Source organism: Calonectris borealis, chromosome 4, assembly GCF_964195595.1.
Source record: "Calonectris borealis chromosome 4, bCalBor7.hap1.2, whole genome shotgun sequence".
In the NCBI taxonomy this organism is placed as follows: domain Eukaryota; kingdom Metazoa; phylum Chordata; class Aves; order Procellariiformes; family Procellariidae; genus Calonectris; species Calonectris borealis.
The window spans coordinates 55,602,990-55,628,094 of NC_134315.1; the positions used below are offsets into that span (position 1 = coordinate 55,602,990).

The 25,105-nt window shown below is 37.9% G+C and overlaps 1 protein-coding gene across 5 annotated transcripts in view; it reads left to right on the top strand.

Annotated features, from left to right (window-relative positions):
* RAP1GDS1 (Rap1 GTPase-GDP dissociation stimulator 1) overlaps positions 1–25,105 on the top strand; it is a 102,942-nt gene that overhangs the window by 43,403 nt on the left and 34,434 nt on the right. For 3 of the 5 annotated variants that reach the window (XM_075149591.1, XM_075149590.1, XM_075149595.1), the window contains exons 3-4: positions 14,085–14,207; positions 18,864–18,989. In XM_075149591.1, coding sequence (XP_075005692.1) covers positions 14,085–14,207; positions 18,864–18,989 — 249 coding nt within the window. Of the gene's footprint in view, positions 1–14,084; positions 14,269–18,863; positions 18,990–25,105 lie in introns of those variants that run through there. The other 2 variants (XM_075149592.1, XM_075149594.1) reach the window with 2 other exon arrangements.

A 25,105-nucleotide genomic window follows, 5' to 3' on the forward strand; every position in this document is an offset into this window, starting at 1 on the left:
ACCATCTCTAGGTTGCTAAACTTTCTATAATTTAGATTTTTAAAGGAAGGCTGTAGTGCATGATCCATAAGCAATGTTAGCAGCAAAGAAATTGTCAGCCATGCACTGAATGAAATACTGGCTTCTACTGAATCAGGAGGTGAAATTCATCTCTCACACGTGTTTTCTTTTAAAAACTGTATTTTAAAACAAATTACTCCATTGTCTGCTCTGTAGAATTTGGATTCTTTCTATATAGACATGATTTGATGTGTTACTATCAAGAAAGAATTTTGCTGATCCGGAAGCAGACTGTTTACAGTAATATGAAGTGTAGAATGATCAGAATAATCAGAAAAGGCAAAACCCAAGGAATTACTTTGTCAGAGAATATTATTCTAAGGTTATGCAGCTTTTTTTTGATTCAGCTTAAAAAAACCCTCTGAGATTAACTGTGCATTGCAAAATGAAATTTAATTTTGTGTTTAATATGTCAGAATTCCTTACATTGTAATTTGAGACTTTTCACAAACAGGGGTCATTTTCTCCCCCCCTGCAATGTGCTAGAGTAATAAAAAGCTTATCTTGTAGCTGCTTTTTAATAATGTGTGTAAAGAAGAAAAGAATTGAAGTCTGCAGAAAAATCCACAGGAGGAAACTGGGGGAAGGAGAGCTCTTGTAGGTGAATCTGGATGCATTTTTCTTGGAGAAATGCAGTTGTGTCACCTCCCCGTGCTCACTGCAGGTGAGCGAGTTCCCTCCCCCTGGGCTTCAGACTGCCCTCTGACCAACATACAAATGTTGCATACTTGTCTGCAGCCCACCGCCATCTACCTCAAGGTCTTAGCCATAGTTATGAAAGCTGTATATTTGCTCTGATATTTTTGCTACGTTTCTGTCATATTTAGCAACTTTGGAATTCAAGGGTATTTTGTGGGTTTTTTTTTAATGACAAACTTAGAGAGGAACTTTCTCTGAAATCTCATTCCTCCCCTATGTACAAGTGGTACTGAAAGTTACGCTGAAGATGCAAGGGAGGCATATTTGCTTTCCTGACCAACAGAAATTCTCAGTGCAAATACTGTAGAAAAATGACGGTATTAAACACCAGCTCCAGTGGCATCATTAGACATGGTATATTACTGAATTTTATTATTTTTTTAATAATAAAAAACAGCTGAATGTTACAAGCTCAAGTTACTTTCTATTTTGGAACCAAAACCTATTTTGTGAAAAAGAAAACAATTATTGGTTTCAAGAGTTTTGTTCTAAAAGCACAGTGTTACATGTTTTACTATCATAATTCAAAGAACATAGTAGTTAGAACTGAATTAGTTATAAGTAAAAAAGATCTGTGACACAATGGATACAACTTCATCCATTTATGATCTTACTGACTCAGATATTTTCAATTTAAGCCTTCATCAATGGCAGGCTAAACAGAGAAAAATATGATAGTTTAACATATGCTTTGCAGCTTGGAATCTATTTTTTAAAAAAAAAACTTGTCAAAAGAATGAGTAAAGCATTTATGCGCTGGAGAAAAGTATTTTGAAAGATTGTACACTTACACTTCTGGAAAGAAGTAGTTAATACTTTATTTTTTTATCTCGCACCCAAAGAAAAATACGGGTATGTACTATTGGATCTTGGGAACAATAGGTTAATTGTATTGTATAGGGAAATACAACAGAAGACAATATTGGGCATCATTTTATATCAACAGACTTATACCTTTTAAGAGCCATCTCATAAATATGGTGCCTATCAAAAAAGTGCAGTTATCCTAAGATCTTCAAACAGAGGTCCAGGAGAAAGGACTGCCTGAGAAAAAGAAAACAAGAAGGAAATAGAGGTTTTCTTTTAAACCACAGGCCTTCTGGGACATAATTATTGCAGTAACAAAAAAAAAAAAATGTTGTTGCTAGTCCAGACATGCTGCGTTTCAGATACAAGAGGTTATAGCAGACATAAATAACCCAGTTTTGACAGGTGAGAAATCTGAAAATCTGCTGAGAACGTTATTTTTGGCTCTGATATAGTCAGCGTAAGAGGCTGAAAATGCCCACTAATCCCAGCCTTCAGCACCTGGCTCTGAAAAATGTCTGATATGTGATTGAAGTGCAAAGGCTAGCAAATGCATTTGAAACATTTTTTTACATATACTTTTTGGGAGGCTAAGCATATGCGTTTACAAGTTTGTGTGTAAAAATGGTTAAGCAAAATCACACCAATAAAGATAAGCTTAAGTGAGAGGTCAGGGCCTCAGTTTTGAAAGGGATTTAGAAATTTTGGAAAGCTCTTACAGTTCAGAGAAGAAGGTTTAAAATAATGCACTTTACCTTGAAGATGTGGTTGGCTAAGATGCCCTATTTTCTATTTGTTGAGCTATGCTGATTCCTGGTAACTCCAGGAACCATCAGATGACACATTAAAATTTTAAATTCATGTTTGAAACTGGAAATTTCAGCATTATTCTAAGGCTTCTTTGGCATGTCATTTTTCTCCCCATAATGAACACAGTTTCTTTATGCTGTTTTGTTTTGCCTCAAAACATATTTTGGCTATATACTGTAGCCATGTTTTGTTTTGTTTTGAATATACTCACTGTGTTGTATTAGAGAAAATAACATTATGTTACAAACTTCCTGGGCAACTGCTAGCAAGCCTTTGCCATCACTTCCTGCTGTTTCAGCTTTCTGGTGTTCAGATCATGAGCTCAACCCTCCTACCTAAAGCTTCTGTTCAGGTTTTCTCTTAAAAGTCACCAGTGGGTTTTCTGAAACGCGTTGTTTCCTATTTGATGGCATCACAGAGGAGGATGTGTTAGCATCTGGAGTGCTTAAGAAAAATGTTGGATTTTTGCAGAAACTGCAGATTTCTCACATTGCTTCATCAGTGATGAAACTTTCCATCCAATGCCCTGAATCTTCTGTAGGCACTTGCTTTCAAAAGCATCTAGTTTCCTGTCTTTAATGTTTTGGTGGATTTCCAGTTCTCACAACCATATGTTAAACACAGAGGTTATATTTGAGCTGGAAATTCTTCATTTTACTCTGTTCTTTATAGCTGTGGTTCCATATGTTGTTGAATTTAGTTAGTACTCATGCTCTTCCCATACTTGATGTTCCCTTTTCTGATCTTTGCTGGCCATAGAAGATGGAACAATTCCTCTACTGGAGCAGAAAAATCATGAAGAATTTAGAGAAAATGTTTTGTAATTGTTAAATTCAGAGCTCAACTAAAAAAAAATACCTGCTTCTCTGAAATTTTTAGATGTATTATTGTTGCTATTAATGCCTTTGATTTATGAAAAAAATGAGAGCTTTACCTATTTTTATCTATTTCCTTTTTGGACATTTTTGGCAGGTCAGTGTACATACTCTTATTTATTCATTGCAAAGTCAGGTAAGTGGCTATCTGCTTAACTTCTAGCACATGAGAGTGCCATCTGATTTCAATGAAATCTTGTACCTCTTTCGTACACACAGGATTAAGCAATAATCATTTCATCTTTTGTTTCCGTGATCCTCTCACACATTAGTATGAATGTAAAAGATGTGCTATCCTCCTACCCCAAACATAGAAAAAATTAAGTTGTAGAACCTTTTGTCCTAGCATACCTATTCTAAGGTATAAATGTTATCTGAAATCACTTTCATTTTTTCCCATTGGCTAGACATTTTAAGCTTACTCCTTTCTGAAGCATGGAGAAAAAACTCCACATTTCACAGCTTGCTCAAGCAAACCTGTCCTTAAAATCACCAAACTAACCTTTCTCTGTTTTAAAGAGACTGTTTGAGCAGAATAAGGGTAAAATGAGGTGTAAGAGTAAAATGAGGTGACAATCATTTCATGTGGATTGTGACCAAGTAACAATGCTTTCATGACTGTGAATGCTTGCACAGCATTATAGCTTAAAACAGAACAGTAATTGTCTATAGGCCCTATCCTGACCCTCACAAGTAGGATTAACTTTTGGCTACTGTTGTTTCATATAAATAAAAAAAGAGCACTCATCATCCCCACAGATTTAATACCCATTACTAACAAGAAAGCTGTAACAACACAAGCCAGTGCACAAGCACACCAAGGCAGCAAAGCACAAGCAAGGGGGTGGACAATTGGATCAGTGGCCTATTAAACCAACTGATAACTAGTAGAATTAAATCCAATGACAAATAGCATTTCCCTGTGCTCTTATTCCTCTTTGATCTTCAGCATTTCCCTTTCTTCTTAGCAGCAGTCTCTCTTCCAGGTGGATTTTTGATCCTCCTCGGGTCTGCCCTCCAATGATCCCTAGTATATGTCACCCACCTGTAATCTTAGAAGGAGAAAGAGGCCACCCATGGATGCATACTCAAACACAGCAGACACATGGCTGCATGTTAGTCCTGATATGTAAGTGTCACAGCCTGAACATTCAAACAAGCAACAGACATTTATGCTGTATATCCATGAAAAGGAGATATGCAGATGAAAGCTAGAACATCCTCCTCCAAAAAAAAAAACAAAACAGTATTATTGCTAATGGTCTACTGAAATCTATAGAATATAGAAATATAGCTACCCATAGTACCTTCTACAACACATTTTCTTTGCGTATTGGAGACATGAACTGGTGTCTGTTTAGCAACTGCTGAATCTTGATCCAGCTTCTTTGGACTTCAGTGGTGCAGGGATAATGTATTTAATGTCTACTCAAACCAAGGGAGGGAGAGGGCATGGAAATGAAAAAGGAAGAAATGAAACTAAATGGATGAGTAACAAGGAACAAAGTAGTGCATAAGATTTTTTAGAGGAAGAAGAGAAATGAGAGAAGGGAGGAACAGATTTAAAGATAAAATTTTTGAAAGAAAACAACAAGATAAATGCAGATACCTAAGCGGCGAGGGATGCTGTATCTTCATAATTCTCATTGCCTTCTACAACAGCTGCTTACATTCAAAATCTCTATTGATTTAGCTCAGTATGTTACTGCAGCACACATGTTTAGAGCACAGAGTAAACTTAGTAAAAGGAATATAAAGAAAGGTCCTGATTCTGCCAACATTTACATATATTCTTACCTTTAAGGACATAGATTCTTACGTTCTGGTAGTCCCACCAAGCTCAAGAGGTATATTGGTATGTATAAAGTTGTATACACGGCAAAGCATTTACATGTTCAGAGCCAAAATATGTACAGCCTCTTTTAGCAATTCCTTTGTTTTGAGTCACCATCAGTCTTGATTCTTATATGACAGCAGGTGTCAAGGAAAGTGTTCTTCCTTCAAAGGTGTATTTCCAGTTTATTTCTTAGTACACTGTCTTTGCTGAGCATCATATAAACCTGTTTTTCTTGACGAGGAGTATAAAGCTATAAAATTAAAGGAAAAAGCATGACATAAGCATTTAGCTTTTGCCATTGAATTGTGTTTTACAACATCTATATTAGTAGAAATTAATATAACATTTAACATAATTGGGAATATTTTGCATGACCAAAAATCATTTTGATTGGCTTGTATGCATAAAATCAAGTCTTATACTCACATAAATGGTGATAATGGATTACAGAGGAAAAAATTTTTGACAGGAGGATTTTCATATAGAGAGACAGTTTTGGTGAAAAAATGAAGATAGTACATAAAACCCTGAGGAAGGTTTTATATTCTGCTGCTAGGGAAGGCTTAGGCCTGCTTTTGCACTAGCGAGGATGGAAACCATCTTAATAGAGATGCAGTTTCTACTGGCTAAAATATTCTTTTGCTACAATACCTTACACCACATCCCTTAGAAAGTAACACTACCAACAAAACACATTTCTATTATTTTTGTAGCTTTTGGCAGTATAGCTGCATCAGCAGTAAGGGTTTGCTGGTAGGAGGCCGTCAAACCAGAAATCTGCGTCTTAGACCAGTGTACTCATACAAGCAAGAATTTCTAGTCTGCCTCTGATGCAGATAATCTCTTGTAGCAGAGCCAGAGGTTCAAATTGAATTGGGCCAGCTTAGCCAGTTAGGCTCATTGCAGTCCATTAAGTTTACCTGAGAAGATTTCTAATCAAATGCCTTTCTGAAAGTTGGGGATCCTGAAGGATATTTTTTAAGAGGGAGTTTTGGCTCAAATACTGTGTTATAAAGCGTTCCTTCTTTTTGCTGAAGAAGGATGTTTGTTGCATCTTAGCTTGTGAAGCTGTTGCTTTTTCATGGCACTGTATACACATAATCCAGAAATGTTTCATCATAAGTGCTCTATGTAATATATTATTACAATATACTTATTTAATTGGAACATATTAAATCAAGGTGACTGCTTTTTATTGGACTATCTCCCAGTAAACTGGCATAAGCTAATGATACTGAATGGTAATCACTGCTGCTTAGTGGGATTATATTTTACATAAATTCCTCTTAATAGTGATGTATTTAGTTAGTGCCAGATAGTTAAATGATGTTTATCCAAGTGTTAAATTCCAAGTGCTATTCATTGAATACACAATGTGCCAAATAAAGATTAAATATTATATATTTTTTTCTTCGCAGAAGGCATCAGTGAATAGCAATTCCAGATAACAGAATTAACAAATTTCTTTTTAGATTGCATTTTTGAAATGCAATACAGAAGCAAAGGAAAAGGTCTGCCTTTTGAAATGCAATACAGAAGCAAAGGAAAAGGCCTGCTTTTTACAAAAATTTGTATTTAGAGATCATGTAATTCACAATTTCAGGTCTGAAATTTCATTCTTAGTTTTGTCACAGTTATGACTTACAAACGTGATCTTTTTTAGATTAGCTTTTCCTTAAGCTACTTTGGCAGCAAAACTTTTTAAAAACATCAGTAGCTAAAAAATTCCTCTGTATGTAGATGTATTCTTCCAATAAGCACTGGGCAGAATTTTACAGCAGGCATTTGAGCTTGCTTGAGAGCGCTCTTAAGAGATTGCTTAAAAGGAATATGAAACATTTCCTGCATATATGATGCTCAGCTTTCAAATCTGATTTGATTTTTAAACTAAATTGAATTTGGAAAAAGGATTTTACACTATGGGCCTAGTATTTCTGTTATACAGATTGAAAAACTAAAGCATGAGGATACTTAAGGCTTTAGCCAGGGTCCTGTAATAAGTCCAGCTAGTACAAGTAACAGAGGAGGCAGATTAAAATGTCCACACAGGCTGAGTATAAAACATGAAGATGCTAGTGGATGACATTTGTACTAAGATGCCAGAAAACGAACTTGGCAGCTGAGGCACTAATATCAAACCCTTTCAGCAACTGTGCCACTGAAGTGGTTACCTCCTGCAGAGGGTGAGTCAGAAGGGAGGAGCTGGGGAACTAACAGCTCAGATAAATCCACCAACCTATGTGTCAGGGCTCTAAACTAGATCCAGTTCAGGAACTCGGGGGTTCCAAGCTGCCTAACTTTAATATTCTGCCTTGTGCTGTGACATATCCGTGGAAGTATTGATGTGCATATTTCTTCACTGAAGGCAAGGCTGGCATATGTTTTTATTAAATTACTTCATTGGTACCTGCCACAGGCTATTCAAGGGGTGGGTCTCATCCTGAAATTCACTTTTATTCTTTGGATATAGCTTTTGGAGAATTTAATCAGTGGGAATCATGCAGCTAGTTGGTTAACGAATCTGTCTCTCCATCTGTCCTTCCTTCCTTGTTAGAGCTGAGATTTTAATTACAAACATCTGTGCACTATCTTGGTTTCTTCATTAAAAATAGGAATTGAAGTTGCCCTGTTGTTGCTGCCAGAGACAGAACAGAGCAAACACCATGATGGAAACATTTGCACAGCTAAGGGAGAATCCTCCCTCCCTGCCTCTTAGGGGTCTAGTTTGAAGGATAGGTGAGCAAGCAGATTGTATTTGTGGGGATTTCCCCATGTGAGGAAGAGCATGCCAAAAGGAAGTTATATTTATACATTTATTTCTATATATAAATTATTATTAGAGGATTTTTTTTTTCTGTAAAAACAACTCGTGATAAATGGAACAGTCTTTTTGGCGAAGGTATGTTAAGCAAAAGCGTCCTTATCAGTGGTGCATTCTTTGTTGTATGAGAGCACATCATATGTTTCACTGTGGTTCTTTACAACCTACTTTTTGTGCTCTTGTAGTCAGACTAAAATCTCCATTTTGTGGTTTGGAAAATACAGTAGGAGGCTATGGAGAGAGAGACAATGCTTCTTGAGGGAGGCCATATATGGAGAGAGCATCAATACTTGTTCTTGGTCACGTGAACCTTTTTTACTGTGGTGGTTAGGAGGATGTGCCAGTTAGAAAGATATCCCTTGCTCCCTTCATTCTCCTCCCTTCTGCCTTCTGAAAGAGCAGATGGAAGGTTCCTTTCATGATATATGTGGCTTATCATTATTTATTCATGTGTTCATCTTTCTCTTTCTGATGAGAGTACATGTAGGAGGAACATTATAAAGCCAAGGTAATTTTCTGCAGTAGTTTCAGGAGGTTTATAAAACATCTTTGCAGCTAGAAATACATACATTTTTCAAGACAGTACATTGCAAACACAGTTGGCTTAATAAAGAGGACACTCACGAAGCTGCTTATTTACAATTCTGTGGCATGCCTCATTTCTCATGTAAAGCTCTACAACATGGGAATTATTGCAGTGCTAGCCTTCACTACTGTTGGGTTACATCTAATAGTGTAACTTAAACTCATTGTTCTTAGAGAATGGGAACGGTGAACCTATAGTTTTCTTCTGCTAGCAAGAGCAAAGTAGTAGCAATTCTGACAGATATGCCTTGCCTTTCCCTTCCCTTCCCCCTCCCTTCCTTTTCTTTCACTTGGAGGTGGATGAAATGATGCAGAGAGGAGAAAACAGTGAATAGAGAGGAATGAAATTTCACAGGAAATAGAGCTGAGAGGGGAGAGAGTGTAGAATTTAATTTGAGACACTCATTGAAATTTTTTTCCTATAGTGATTTCTGCTACTTAATTAAGCAGTCTGATAGCCACAGTGCTCAGCTCTCCAGCTCTGATCTATGGCATTAAAGAATTTCCTGCCCACACCCTTTATTATTCTGACTTCAGGCACTGCAAAAAACATGAAAAGCAAGGATATTGACATTTTAATCATCCAGCTATGACATTAATAAGATTTTGGCACTATGTGATCTAACATACCCTTTGTCTTGATATCTAGTGATATAAAGAGACGTCTAAAGCTGCAGGTTTAACCTTAGAGGTTTTTTCCCTCAATTATGCTGCCGTGGCACATCACTGTATTATATTGTGTGCAAAAGGGCTATTTCTAAAGCTGCATTATTACAGTCCTACCGTTTCTCTGCTTTAGGATAGGGGGCAGCAGGTGCTTTACGGGTGGGTTGGTGAATGCAGACTGAAAATCAGGCTTTAAAAGAAAGCATTTGAAATCCGGACATCACATATAGCAAAAGGATTTTGAGGTGTGGCACCCTAACCAGGGGTTAGACCCTAACTAGGTCAGGCTACCTAGTTTGTTAGGGTTCCTTAAGAGACAAATTGAACAGATTTGAAAGGGGATGCAATTCTGCTAAAGGCGTTAAAATGGAAAGCATAAGCCAACTTTTTAGCATGTGATTAACTTTGGCTATAATTTCCTTTTTCTCCACTATAGAAAGCATGGAAGGAGATTACATGGTGGAGATTTTGCCTAGATCTTTCTTTCCTAGAGAAACTTTTGGTTTTACTTGCTCCAACTACAATTGACAATACATTGAAATAGCAATTCAAAAGATGACAACTGGTATAAGTTTTCAAAATAATTTAGCCTCTAATAACTTACTAGGAAGCCCAGAATGAAACTAGCATGCAGCAGATTCATATCCTTAAAAAATAATACCTCTTTCATGCATACGCACACAGACAGGAAGCCAGGCAGGCTTTCTCCGGCCTCTGAGAGAAAAAATAAAGGCAAGAATTAAGGGTTGCCTATGCTAAAGCTATTGGCAATTTCTAATTCTCAGCAAACCCCAAACTGTTTCTCCTAGGCCCAGGCAGTGGTACAGGCACCAGCCCTTTGGCAACATTGCTGTGTGATCTTCCAGTCTTAGGTTCTGCAGAAGGAAAACCAAATGATGGTTTTTACAATCACAGTGAAAATACTGCTACATAAACGTGACTCTTCATCGTCTTCTCCAAAAGAATAATGCCGCACACACTTTCCTTCATTTCTGTCCCTGTCTATGTCCCTTTGCCTTTTACGCAATATACAGGACTCGTGTTATATGAAGCTGAGCAAACAAGAGACAGAGGTGCATGGGTCTTAATGGGTGGGCAGTCTAAATCCATGCTTCCTAAAGCCCCTGCCCTAACAACCATGCCACTTTCTAGTTGCAAGTGGAAAAAACAAGAAGAAAAACTTGGCTTAATTTAGGGCGGTTATTTGCTTTTCAGTGCTGTCTGCAACTGCAGTCCCCTCCTACCACAGTTATACCTTCAGTGCATCCTGCAGAACAGAGTCTAGAACTGCACACATACATGTGCACAGTCACACACAAGACAGCTCATGTTTTGCAAGTAGCCATGAAGTAATTGTCCCATTTGGGCACTTGTAAGAAACAGCCAAACTGCTTATATACCTACAGCTGTGCTGAAATCATGTTCAAAACCTCCAACTTGGTATTTTCTTCTACAGCCATGTATTTCAACACTTACTACCTGAACCGAGTGTACAGTTGACTCCTCAGACAAGAGAAAGGTGGCTGAAGATCTTCGTTTGGACTTCCCAATTTCCACAGGGCAGCCCTGTGCATCATTTGCCTGTTAAGCCCTCCTCCTTTAAAAGAATATAAAAAATACTAAGCAAAAATGCTAGATTTAACAAGGCAATTTTAGGTTTATATATAAGAATCTTGTTCCAATTAAAATACCTTTCCTTGTTTTAGCATTTCAAAAGCCCACCAAAAAGATTGATTTTCTATAAGTAAAATCTCTGCCAATTACATGTGGCTTAAGAAATTAATTTGTATATTTCAGCACATTCTTTTTTTCCCCACCTTCTTTATTAGAACATCTGTGATGAACACAGAATCCCTGAAAAAAATGGATTTATTCTGCAGATACAAACCAGGACAATGTAGAGTAATATGCATGAGGATGTAACAGTAATTTTATTGGCACATTCCCTTAGGATGCCTTATATGGAGGATGTACTATAAACTACCTGCAAGGATTTAATGTCTGGCATATCTCTATTTATTTAATACTGGCATATCTCTATTTTGACACTGGATTAATTTGTATATTACACCAAGTGTAAATTGTAAATGTTCTGCAGAGGAAGACCAGACTTGAAGTAGACAAGCTGAAGCGCCTATGGCATTTTTTACACCCAAGGCAATTACTGGCAAAAACGCCCCTGAAAGCACTGTGGTCTGCATAGTTAGTAGCTATTCTTCTGCCTGATGCCACAGTAATGTGCTTTTCTCCACAAACAATTATGCTTGAGCGCTCACTTCGGGTAGAGTGGAGGTACGGGTGTCCCTGCCCAGTGATAGGAGAGGTACATTTACTGCTGGTCAAATAAATCAGTCTTCTCTCTTTTGCGACTAACAGAAATTTGACATTGGTATTCAGCCTGGGTAACAAGAACCAGTGAAGTGTTGGTTTGAAGGAGAGAGTATAAGCAGGTGTGCCTCCTGTACTGCTTAAGAGTAAGAAAAAAGTCAATGGTCTGTTTTCATCAATGTGATCCCAACTAGCTGATTTCCCAATTTCCGACAGGTCTGTTAAGCCCTGTGCTTTTATTGGTGCTTACTTGCTTATCTTAGTAAAATAAATCAGTGCATATCTGCTACACACAACTGGCCTGGAGAAGCATTTAATTTTATTTTCTCACTTCTTGCAGGATATATTTTGTTCTATTTTTGTAATTTATGTTTTGCACAGTAATGAGTCCATCAAACTAGAGATCATAAAAATAAGACTGGATACTGTATATCTCAGCAGTGTGGCAGGAGAAGATGCATTAATATCTCCTGCCTACTAATACAGGTTCACAGAGATCTACATTTTCAATTTTGAATTCTGTACTTTCAGTTTTGAATTTAAGGGAGAAGGAGGATCTCTTTTTTAATAGACAGCTAAGATGTCTGGACCAGTCTTTAGTCCTGATGTTATTTTCTCTGAATTCAAAGTTTTCTGTCATCTGTATATATCCATGGGAGAATATATTTACTAAGTATAGGCTATATGCATGATATGTTGAAATTAATCAATCTTCATTTTATACCTAATCTGTTTGTAATCAGATGTCATCATTGACGTATTGTAGGTGAGGAGTCCTAGCCAAAGACCAACATCCCAAGATGGAATTAAATACAGAAATACAGAGGCATAGCTGTAATCCAGACTTGAAGTTCTCTCCTTTTAGTCCATTTTCTACCACCTAGACATCACTGTCTCCCAGCCACTGAAGCATGTACATAGTGTATGTGAGCCACAAAACCCATGTGAGTCACCTCTGCCAGGCTTGTGCTGGCTTCTGTTCAGGGTCAGCTCAAGTGGATCTCTCCCATGCTCGGAGGCAGCAGAGGTTGTCTTGGAGCTGCCGCAAGTCAAAAATCAATTGCAGCCTTGAGAATGGGGAAAGGGAGGAGGAGACAGGAGTTGGTGAGCCTACTGACATGTTTTTACCAATTCACAGGTGAAGCACACCTAAAGAGTGGTTGCAAACTGCTGCTCTAGAAAACTAGCTAGTTGTGGTGCACAAAATATTCATTTACTTGTTTAGGGGGAAAACAGAGAACGTTGTCTTGAAAAAGCTATTGGATTAGTTTAAGGGTCCTCCTTTGCCGTTCAAGAGTATATAATATCGCTCCCTTTTCTCCCAGATTTGAAAGATACTATATAAGACCAAAATCCATTGATTACTACTATTGCTGCCCAGCCTGTCTATCTTGATAGCTCTTACACCAGAGTAAGGGTGCTTCTAAGAAACTGCAGAAAGTGGTGCTCAGAGGCCTGTCTTCTCAACTCTGAAATCTACATGTTTCTCATCGTTACCGTCAAGCTCTAGCAATTTTTTAAATTTTAACTTGCACTTACTGTAAAGCTTTTCTTTTAAGTGATGTGAGGGGGTTTGTGCATGTTGTAGTGCTTAAAAATGCCCCTGTGAGACAGGGTTGTCGAACAACAGACTTGCATTCAGATGGATTTGTTTTGCTTTGCAAAAGTCATCAATTAGAGCATCTCACAGCCATCTTTGGAGAATGCAAGTAACTTCCATTATGAATGGCTTAAGGAGTCATGCTGCTTTCTAAAGTGATAGCTGCCATCTAATCATATTGTATGTCACCCTAATATTAGTCTGAAATATGCTGTTCTTTGAAAGCATTAGCTAAATACATTTTAGCATCTAGTACCTTATCTTTAACTGCAGTTGAATCAATGCTAATTTTCAGTTTGTAACAGAGCTGTTGGCCAGCAATGCTAGGTGGGGCCCTGTTATGGAGCATCTGCATAATTCCTCTCTACTACAGGCAGAAAGTGGAAAAGTTTTGTCCCGAATCTTTGATCTCTACTACAAGAAACTCAGTATTATTTTTGTATTTCCCTTCTACTGAGACTATACTGGAGCTACTGTAGCTTAGTAGAGTAATATAGAAGATACTCAAGCTGAGCGTAAGAGAGTCTAGACCAGGATCTGCTTAGCTTTCCCTCTTCTCCAGTTTCTGAGCAGCCCTCAGCTGTAAGGGCTTCCCCCTATCATTCCTTGAATGTTTCCAATAATTCATCACTTCAGAGTACTGTTCCTTGATTTTTGCATAGTATTTTAGAATGCTGCATATCACTCCATGACCTTTAGTCTTTCTACCAGTCTCTCCAGTAGTTTCCCTATGTATGCATTGAGTATGTATCTGTATTTACTTATATAACACAGAGTCACCTTATAAAGATCAATTGATTAGGAATGGCAAAGCACTAAATTCTGTGAGCACATCATATAAAATAAATATGATCACTGAAATAGCAGTTGGCTTCTTATATGGGAAAATAAGTACTTCAATAATTACCTTTGAGAAGTCTTCCCTTCTGCTTTTCTCTCTTTTCTTCCCCAAAGCAAGCTGATGCACAAGTCATTTTTTTGTGATGTGTTTTTCAGATACGGAGACGAGTGAAAAAATCCAGAAAAGTGGAGTTCTTCAGGTGTTTGCGAGTCTGTTGATGCCACAATCTTCCTGCACAGCAAAAGTAGCTAACATCATAGCAGAAGTAGCCAGAAATGGTGAGGTTTTCTACAAGAACTTTTCTGCTGGAACATCTTCAGTTTTTCACCTCACTTGTCAGTATGTTTTACTTCATTTATGTTTTCATTTTGTAGATTAGACACTTTTCATATCCCTCCCTTTCACTCTTTTTGGTTTTGTTTTGTCAAATTTTGTTTCTCTACTTTTTAATACAATCAAAACAGTCTTTGGCTGCTGGAATTTTTTTAGTCCTTACTTTCATGCTATTTAGTTTTTAAGGCCATCAGTAGTATAATTTATTCAGCAGAAGTAGCACGCCACTGGCTTTATGCACATAGAAAAAAAGATGTGCATCATTTGTGCATCCAGTTACACATAGTGCATGTAGTTACAACAGTAGTATGTATACAGGTGATTAAGGGATGGTAGATAGTTTCTTTGGTCTGAGATTTGTGATAACATTATTACCATTATGAGGCCTTTGATACCACACCAAAACCAGTTACTCCTACCTAAAGAGCATTATATGTGTTAGAGTAAGAGCCCAAGATCCCAAATGGGAATCAGGGGTCCGTTTTGGTATGTATAATATACGTACAGTCACATAATGTAGGAGATAATCTAAAACTATTTACATTCTTTTTCTTTAGAAAGAATTATCTTAAAGCTCACCCAATACCTTGCATATCCTGAGCTCAAAAAAATGGCTCATTCATATCTGCAGGCAGGTGCTACTGGCAGACCCTGTGATGAGGGTAGAGAAGGTTTGTGGCTGACTTTTCTCACTCTTTGACTTGCTGCTGTCCCAGCCAAAGAGGCACACAGATTGCATTTTGCACTTTCCTTCCCGAGAGGCCAGGCAGAGAAAAGTAGGATGCCTCTTAACTGCTGTCCACATGCAGGCCTAGCAGCTGTATCTCTCTCCCTCTGTAAACTCTCATGCTGATGCCTCTTCAGAGAAGGGGCTACATTACTGCTGACTATTTCCACATTCCCTTTCCACCTTTTCTTTGGAATCACAATACTACAGCTTCTTACTGATAGCCCTTGTGTGACCTCCTCCACCCAATTCATTGATTTTGGGACAATGCTATATAGGGATATTCAGAAACATTAAGAAGAAAAGAAAATATACGTTGTTAGTTTTTAAGTTTTAAAATTATTTATATAAATAGCTAGTAAAAAATGTAAATATAGAAATTTAAACTTAGAAATGTTTCAGATGATAGAGATTCATGCAACCATATTACATGCTTTTTTGGTACTTAATAAATTCATAATAAGTATATTTAGAATATTGCAGTCAACTGTGTATCCTCACAGTTAGTTCTTTTAGCTCCTACTTCAGAAGGGGGAAAGTTAAGCATAAAAACAATGTCCACAATAGCTTAACTGATTACTGTGCATTGTTTCCTGCAAGATTCTCTTACAGAGCATTTTAGCCAGTATCTTTCAAATCTGAATTAATACATGAAATCTCTGAATGGTTTCTAATGTATCCTTTTCCCTGCCAGCTTTTAAATTGCTGTTATAAGTACACTCTTCAGAAGACCTGGCATTTTACCTGGTTCATCATACAAAATAGCTTTTGTCTTTTTCTTGGAGTTATTAGCAAGTGTAACTCTGGCAGCCGAGGTTAAAGTGAAGGTATTCAGAAATTATTTAAGGTGCCCAGTGCTTTAAAGACTGAAATGAGCTGGGTGTTTCTCTTCGGGTTCTAACTCTGTTGAAATAGTTGCTTAAGCAGGATAGCAGGGAACACCTCATTTGAATTCTGTTGTTTTCATTGTCCCCTTACATAAGAATACAAGTGTTTCCTGCTTATATTGCACCTTTTTTCAACAAGCTTCAGGGCTTGTGTTATCAACATCCTACAGATAGTTGGCATTAAACCTGGGCAATTGAACTGATTTCCCTACGGTCATGCCATGCAGCACTGGCAGAGCTAGGAGTAGTGCCTCTGACTCTGGGCTTTATTGATAAAAGAGCATCTTTTTCTTCCCCGCTTCTTGTTTTCCTTTCCCATTCCCCTCATCTGGTCCTCCACACACACACACATCTGGTCACATTAAATCCCTCTACTTGCCTCCGTGGTTTTGTCATGTTTCATCTCCTTCCTTTCACTTCTTTGTGCTCTTGCTCTGTTTCACCTCTCTAGCTCACATGACTCTTCCTCCTCCCAACATGAGCTCATGTTAGTCTCTCCCATTTTAAATATCCAAACACACAAAACTCCCTTTAGTCACTGTCTCTCCAGCTACAGCCATTTCCCTTTCAACTGTGAGCATACTGAAGGCTCAGATGCTCTTGCTACGTGGGGTTTCTCTCCCCACTGTGGACCTTTTAAACCCTCTTCCGAGGTCTTTAGGCTTCTCTTCTTTGCCAGGTGTAGGAATGAGAACATCATTTTCACAATCTGTAATACTACAACACAATTACATTTCTCTTTCGAAATCTTGTCCTCCTTTGGTTTATGTTTGTCTGTCCTCAATGGTTCTCCTCCTAACTTCTTACATGATTCTTCACTGTTTCCTTCAAAGGACCTGCTTCATTTCCCTGCCAGGTTAGTGGAAACCTTCTAAATGACTATTCTTGATTACCTTCTCTTCTGTTACTTCTATGTAGTATCACCTGCAAATGTAGTTGTAGTTACCACATTTTTGTTGCTGTCTCACAGATCTATTTTGCTATATATGGCATCGTTTCTTTTACTTCTTGCCCATACATGACCTTGATAAATACAAGTTTGCTCAGCATATTGCCTAATTATTTTGTTGCTGAATGGGAGGCTGAAAGCTTCTGCTCACTCCAAATGGAGGGGTAGTGGAAGCGTTTCTTACTCCTTTTCACCACATGAAGAAGAACCTAAACATACAACAGAACAGACAGAGACCTCTCAATCTTCTAGCTGAGAACAAGTTCCATTTCCTGTCACAGACTAGGAGAAAACAAAAATATGACTTTGATGATATAGAGACCATGGTAAATTAGTGAGTGTAAAACAAAGTGATGCTGGGAGAAGCTGAGGAAGAGAGAAGAGTTATTATAGGCAATTAAGAAAGGAAGAGGCTGAGGGGACAGAGAAGACAGAGGGAGGAACATAATACATTTAGTAAATAAATATTGAGATGAAGATGAAAGTGGGTGATAAAGAAATAAAGTTACAAGGACATGGCAAGACTAATTTTAAAGAACAGATGTATCTGATGTTTGTTCTGTTCACTACAAGGGATACAATCACCATTTATTACAGTATAGCATCTGTCTACAGTTTTAAAATGTTACAGTATCTTAGGAAGGTGGGTCAATTGTGCTGACTACTATCTTCTGTTGGACCTGTGCAAGTGTATGGATATTGCTGATTCTACTTCATCTGCTTGTTGATATATTAAAGTTTATCATCACGTGAGGATTGCTTACCTCTATGACAATTATTTCTTTAGCTAAAACAACACTGCAAGCTTAACTACAAAAGATACAAATTTTTTGTAGCTACAGAAACATCAAAGAACATTATCATAAGTGCAACAAAGGGAGTATTTAAGAAGACATATTTGTACTTCAGGCATTGTATGAAATCTTTGAGTTAGTGGTGTGAGAAGTTCTGTTGATCCAGAATCAGAAAAACTTTCTCATCTCTTTTTATGGGGATTGTACACCCTGGTTCATTCTGTCTCATAAATGACTAAGTAACACAAAGGTAAACTGGTTTTGGAAGATCCAACATAGTCTAGGATCAGAAAGAAACATAATTTGCAATTCACAACAAATCAAAAATGTATTGACCTTTTGCCTATTACAATGCTACATCTCTGAAGGGTGCTCTGTAGTAAACTATTAAGTAAAATATTGGTGTATCAAGTGGTGGCTTCTGTAAGCTTCCCTTGTAAAATATACAGCACAGTGCCTCCCTAACTATAGCTCCTTCTGGAGACCAGACCTTTATCTCTCTGGATAATTCTCTATGACTTGCACAGATGTGAAATAATACTTTGGTTCTCTGTGACTGGGGGACATAGCAGGAAGGAAGGACGGAAAGGCAGAGAGCTTCCCAGTGGATGCATCCTCTAGCTTTCCTCCCGTAGTGGGCATCAGTTAGACTGTGGAAAGGTACAGGCCTTTGGGCTCACATAATCGCTCTTGTATTTCTCATTCTTTCTTTTTCTTTTCCTTTCTTACCTTCCAAATAAAGAGCCTGTTCCTTAGCTTTAATTCCTTTTTTTTTTTTCTTTTTTAAAGCAAAAGCTTTTCAGGAGTTCTAATTAAGGGAACAGAGAGTAAAACACACTGCTCATTTCGGAGTATGAATACTAGTTTTAAGTAATCTTTTGTGTTATTTAGTAATTTTAATTTATGTTTAATTTGTTGGGGTGGAGAAAAAGGTTGTGAATTCACTGTTCTTTTCAGCACTTCTTTATGATGCTAAAAACATGCTCAGTCTGAGCTATGTTAAATTAGTTTCCATGGAAGTCAATTAAATACCCTTAATTCTTTATAAATTAACGAATAATGGAAAGAATGTAAGCCCAAATCCTGACTTGGGCTTATTCTCTAGAAACTTGCATGGGAACTTACATTGTTTGTCTATGCATATGTTTATTCTCACAAAAGGCCCAGTTGCAATGCCAGAGTAACTAGAATGGATGAAACTGAAAATAGCCAGCTTGCTTTAACAGGCTTCGCATTATTTGCAGAATTTATGCGGAACCCATGTGTGGATGCTGGGTTGATCCCTCCTTTGGTGCAGCTGTTAAACTGCAAAGACCAGGAAGTATTGCTTCAAACAGGACGTGCCCTGGGCAATATATGCTACGATAGCCGTGAGTGTTGAAATATGCCATATTTTGTAGATGCTCTTGTAGGAGGGAGGGTAATGTTTCGGTGTTCTGTACATTGTGTACTGGGGGGTCATTTTCCTCAATTTTTATTTACTGCACAACTCTTCTAATTGTATGGAACAACTGAATGTCACACTTGCATTATGCTTTTGTGACAGAAAGATTAAAAAAACTGTTTCAATATTGTGATACAACTGGATATAAGAATAGGAAAGATTTGTAATCCTGGGTTTGTTTTTTTTAAACATAATGAGCTAGGTTTTCAAAGAGCAGGTGCTACATACACAGAGGCCTGAATAGTTAATTTTTCCTCAGATAGAATGTCTCAGAAGGGAACAGACAGAATCAGAAGGGAATATTCATATTCTACCAGTCTCAAAGCTGTGCAGAGCTACGTATGTGGCTGAAATGATTCCTGAGCTATGTTGCTGATTCTCAGAATTCTTATGTGGCTGATCAGTTGCTCCAAGATTACATATTGGTATTTTTGGTAGTCAGGGGTTAGGGCAGGGGGAGGTTGGTGAGGTTTTTTAGCTTTTTCTGGGCACAATAAGTTTTGCACTGCCAAGCAATTGAGTTTTGAAATGCCATTGTGACTCCATGTGCTGATTACATGCATGGATATGTCATCTGCAAAACCAAACCCGTGGTTGCAATGTTTTGAAAATGCAGCCTCATTATCCCTTACTTTAAATATTTTTATAAAAGCCAGTGCATGATATATATGGTACAGAAGCAGAGACACCAGGAACATCTTTCTATGCACATGAAGGAATTAGAAGCCTATGGATGTCTGCAGATGGGAAGTGAGATGAAATTGTAAAAGCATTTTGTTATCTTGAGATTTAGTGCCTTATTTCATATGGCAAGAGATTTTCTTTGTATTATGTTGCATTTACTAAAAGTTCTGCTGCTCTAAATACTGTCTGTTGAAAAAATGGAATTATTAGTAGCCTTTCTCCTTGCTACTTTTTTCATCCTAGTTTGGAAATTTATATTTCATATTGTTTTAAATTACCTTGTCTTTGACCTTAGGAAAGTTAATCAGATTTTCCATGCTGGCATTTCTATTTACAGACAACTACTGCTTGAGGATGTTAATTCATAATTCTTTCATTTAGGATTTTCTTTAAGGTGACCAATCAACTGAACAGCTGCTTCCGCATGGAAACCTCAAGTAGAAGGTGTTGAGCTTTCTAGAACATAATTTATTTACTGTATTATATTTCAGGGTCATATGTGATATAAAGCTCACTCCCAGGTGGCACTGGTTTATTTCATAGAAATAAAATCTACATAACTATTCATGTCATTGTTGTTCAACTCACATTTTTTCATGAAATACAATAAGGACACACAAAAATGGTTTTGTAGTATCGGGTATTGTGGACTGCTGCTGGCTTTTACAGTGTGGGATTTATCCAGTACAGAAAAGCTGTATTCCATGCCTGGTGTTGCCCTTCTGTGGAGCAAAGCCAGCACTGATAAAATCTACAGTAGGCAATGATGCGTTCTGTATGTGTTGCTGTGCTACTGTGGGAGGACAGTCACTACCTTTCCTGTGTATTTGAATAAGATTAATGAATAAAGTGTAATAAAGTGTCACAAAAATCAAGATTAGCATCTTGGATTTGAGTGGAAGAGGCTATTTACAGTGCTTATTTATCACATCCACCCTATCTGACATTATTTTTTATTTATCTTAATGTGTAATGATTATGTAGTTATGTACCCTATCCTAAATTCTTATTTAGGACAAATGCTTTCAATAATATGCTTATTACTATAAAATTTAATGTATTTTCATATATGACTATTATTTTTCCCTAACAAAGAGCTTTGAAGTATAACAAAGACAAGGTGTGGAGGCCAATAGTTCTAATAAAAAAATGTTGTTATGTATTGATAGTCTTTTTCTTTTCAATTGAGACAAAAGCAGCTGTTACCTTTCTGATAATTGGGACTCATATAGGAACTTGAAATACAACAATAACTATATTTTACCATATACATGAGCGTTTTTTTACTTCTACTGCCCATGTAATTATAACATGCAGTAACAAGGAAGGTCTTTAAGTCCTAAATCAATGTTAGGCTGAAATTATGAAATCAAGTCCGTATTGAATGGCTTATAGCAACATTTCTATTTATTGAAAGTCCCAATTATCCTGTATTTCATCTCAGCACGCATGCATCACTTAGTTTAGTGGCAGTTTGTGCGAAATGGGAGTTCATTTTTGAGAGAAGTCTGCATGGCGCAGGATGAAAGTTGTGGGACAAATGGCTTTTCCTACAGGGAAGGCCCCTTAAAAGTGGCCTTACAGAGGAGAAGGATTGCCTGAAATTTTTTCTTGATTAAGTGAAAATGGCAGTGGTTTCTCAGAGTTCACAGATCCCAGAGTTGCTGCATGAAGGCAAGACCATTTCCACGTAGGTTCAGGAGGGGCTACTCCTGGAACACGGCTGCTGAGGAAAGGTAATTCATGGCTGAGTCCCAATGCTGGAAGAGGTTTAGTACCTTCCACAAGGTAAAAGGGGAATTACACACTTGCTGGCCAGAGACGTTACTGAACAGATTCATCTTCGCACAGAAAACATGAAATGAAATCTTGTTGACTTACTGACAGATTTTCTTCTCTATTAAGTTTGAGGTACACATGCACAGTGTTATTGTCTGGGTGCTCATCAGTGTTAGCCCCTTAAAATAATACTGAATCACCTGTTTGAGCATGGAAGAAAATAAAAAGAATTAAATGCATTTCGTAAACAGTTAAAGAGGAAAAAATAGGTCAAATACATCCCAAGCAGCCTTGAGAGCATCCTTTTTAAAGTATTTATGTAGTGAAGAGATTTGCTTTATGTGAATCTCTGAACAGGCAAATATAATTGCAAAGCAGAGTGGAAGGAAGCTTTGTTGGTACTGGTGAGGCTTCTAGGCTCCCAGCCTTCCTCTTGTATGCAGAGATGAAAGAAACAATTGAGGCAGCCAAAAAGATTTTCTCAGAAGCAATGAATTTAATTAATCACCGTATGCAGACTGTTCAGTGCTCTCCTACAATTAAGAACAGATACATTACTGTATGTTCCTGTACAGCCTGTAGTTGTTCTACATGCTTTATCTAGTAAACGCCACATACACCTCGGCCCCCAAATTTTTGTCAAAGCAGAAAGTGCAAGCAAAGAAATGGAGACGTGATCTCTTCTCGTCTCCCTTCTGCTTTCTTCCCCACTATATCTACAGCCTGTACCAAGTACAGCTGCTTGTACTTCCGTATCCCCAGACAACGGATTCCTCAGCTTCACTCAGGGACAGGATTTTGTCTGAACTATATTACTAGATGCAAAGCTCCTAGCCCACTCATTCCTTTTAACCACGAGTTATGTTTTTTCGGTTATAATCAAAGCTAAATTCTTAGGCATTCTCCAGTCAGAGAATAAGACCTATCCTTCTAGCTGCTTCACCACTCTTTATCCATGAATCAAACTATAGCTACTTTTCTCCTGTCCTTCTTTCCAGCGCCCCCCCCCGCCATTCTCCCCCATGCTGTTTCTTTAGTAAGTTTGTTCACTTAGGGCTTACACATGTACAGATGTTACAGACTAATAAGGCATACCTCCAAAACTCTTCTAAGTTCCCCCTGCACCTTGGTTCCACATGCAACATGAAGATCTCATCTCCATTGTTCAGGAAAGGTTATGTTTAACATAACATGGTTCTTGCTACAAAAAGCAATGTCTTAAGTCAGAGCAGAGTGGTTAATTCTGCTGTAGATAAAGCCTAAACATGATTTTCTACCATCAGCTCTGGCAGTTGGGGTATTAAGTTAAAGAACAGCATTATCCAAATTGCAGCTTGGGATCACTTCATGAACAGCCTGATGGCTGGTATACGCCTCAGCTCTTTCTGCTGGCTTCTTTCCCAATAGACTGGGAAGACTCTGGTGACTTGAATCATATGGCAGATTGAGTGCTTGGGGGACAGGGAGACTGAAACTGCAGTTTTCAGTTAGGCCTGCCTTCTTGCAAGACCCACATGAGAATGCGGGAGAAAGACAAAACCTGTCTCTAGCTAGGTTTTTGTCCTGCTCTGACACCCCACACACCAATGCCGTTTGTATAGATGAAGGATCAGGCTAACCAGATAAATTTTAGTCAAGAATTTTAATGGAAGATGGTGCTATATTAAAATAGTAGTATTTTCTTAGCAGATAATAGCCTCACCATATTTTTTATCATTAAGTTTGTGATGCACATGCTATCTTAATCTCAGTGATCCTTCCACAGTTAGTTTGTTACACACTTCAGTTTTGAACTGATTGACAAACTATTTTCCTGTGTTTTTATATAGCATTGAGTACACTATAGAAGCTACCATAATTACACTATAAAAGTGATAATTATAAGAGGAAGTGAAAAGCTAGGATATTTAGAGCCTGATTCAGTAGCCATACAGACTAGAGGGAGTCATTCTGATTGACTTCAGCTGAGATTAGATGAGACTCTTACCCATTAGAAAATAATTCCTTCTTGCTGTTTAGAGCATCCACATATTCTGAAAGCTATCAAAGAGAAATAAGCTCTCCATATATTTTGTAAGGGAAATGAAAAATGTCCCATTCTGCCCTTCCATAATATTCACATAGTAGTGCTTAGAGACCTCCTTGGGGAATCTCAAAGCTATTGCTTTCTGCACCCATCCACAACCTTGTTCCTTCATGAAACCACCAGCCTGGGTACTTGTTCTCAGCAACCATACTTCATGATATAAACAGCTATAGAATTAGAAAAAAACATAAAAACACCATCTCATTCTATAAAGGCTCTCCTATGACAGCTGCTTATCTACCTTTTTCTGCAGGAAATCTACTGAGTCCTTTTCTCGTTTCCCAAGCTGTACGTTTCTTTGTTATCTGCCCAGTCTTACTTGTATTGATGGCAAGACTCCTCGCTGAATTTCAGTGATGTGGCCTTTCACATAGATCCAGATCTTTCTTGATCCCAGCCTTAACACCGGACCATGAACATTATACCACTTCTTGTTAAAAAGATCTTACACATGCTAAAATTCTGTATACTCAGCTGCCCATCCTATAAGGATGTACAGACCTCTTGCAGAGATCTGCTAAGAAAGGCTAAGAACAAACCCAAGAAACTACTCAGTTGTACAGTTACATGTATTTCCTCTCAGAACATGAGGTTGATTTCAGGATCTAAAGCAGAAAACCAGATGCTTAAGAATTAAACATACTGGAAAGAAGTCAAATTCAGTTTTCTTCAAAAAATGGCATAACCTTTTTCAGTACCATATGGAAAACCAGCAGAATCCTAGAACACAACTGGTGTTAATAATGGCACACTACTGGCTAATCATTTTTACGAAGGTCACCATGATTCATGCAGCCAGGAAGCATCTTACCACAATCTTTCATAAACAGAAATTGGACATTATTGGCAGAGAACTGTATTAGTAAAATCTATCCCTTAATGCAGTGAAGCTCTTGAATGTCTCAGCCAGGGGACCAGGACTCTGTTTAGTTAAAGGGTTTTTATAATACTGTTTGTGCACTAATATAATCAAAAGACAGTGCCCACCAGAGGAAGTTGCAGCCTAAGTATTTGGTAAAAGACAGTGAGGAAGGAGTTAGGTAAAAGTACAGATTAATAGCAAGATGGTTAGCATTAGCAATAACAAAGCTGTGTTTCTGTCACGTGAGGTGTCAGTGTGTATGAACAAAGTTGGTCTTTGAGCCTCCTTGATTCCGAGACTGCTGTGTGGTTAGTTGTCCAGCCAGCAGAACAGCTTGAGGAGTCGAGGTGAATGCCTTGAATACCCTATCTACAACAACATTCACATTTCTCTGAAAAAAGCACTTACCTCAGACAGTGTCCAGTTTATCAATCACCCACATCTTGGCACCACCTGGCCTCTTGAGTGTGGACTGTTTTGCAGTTGTAGTGCATTGCTAGTTGCCCTTCAGTCAAATTGGTGGGTTGCCTTCTGCTAAGGATGTAAAAGATTTCCTAAAACAAAACACTTTGCTGGTCTTTCTCAAGCTGTATCCTATAACCTTTCAGATACGAGAATCTTCTACACTGCA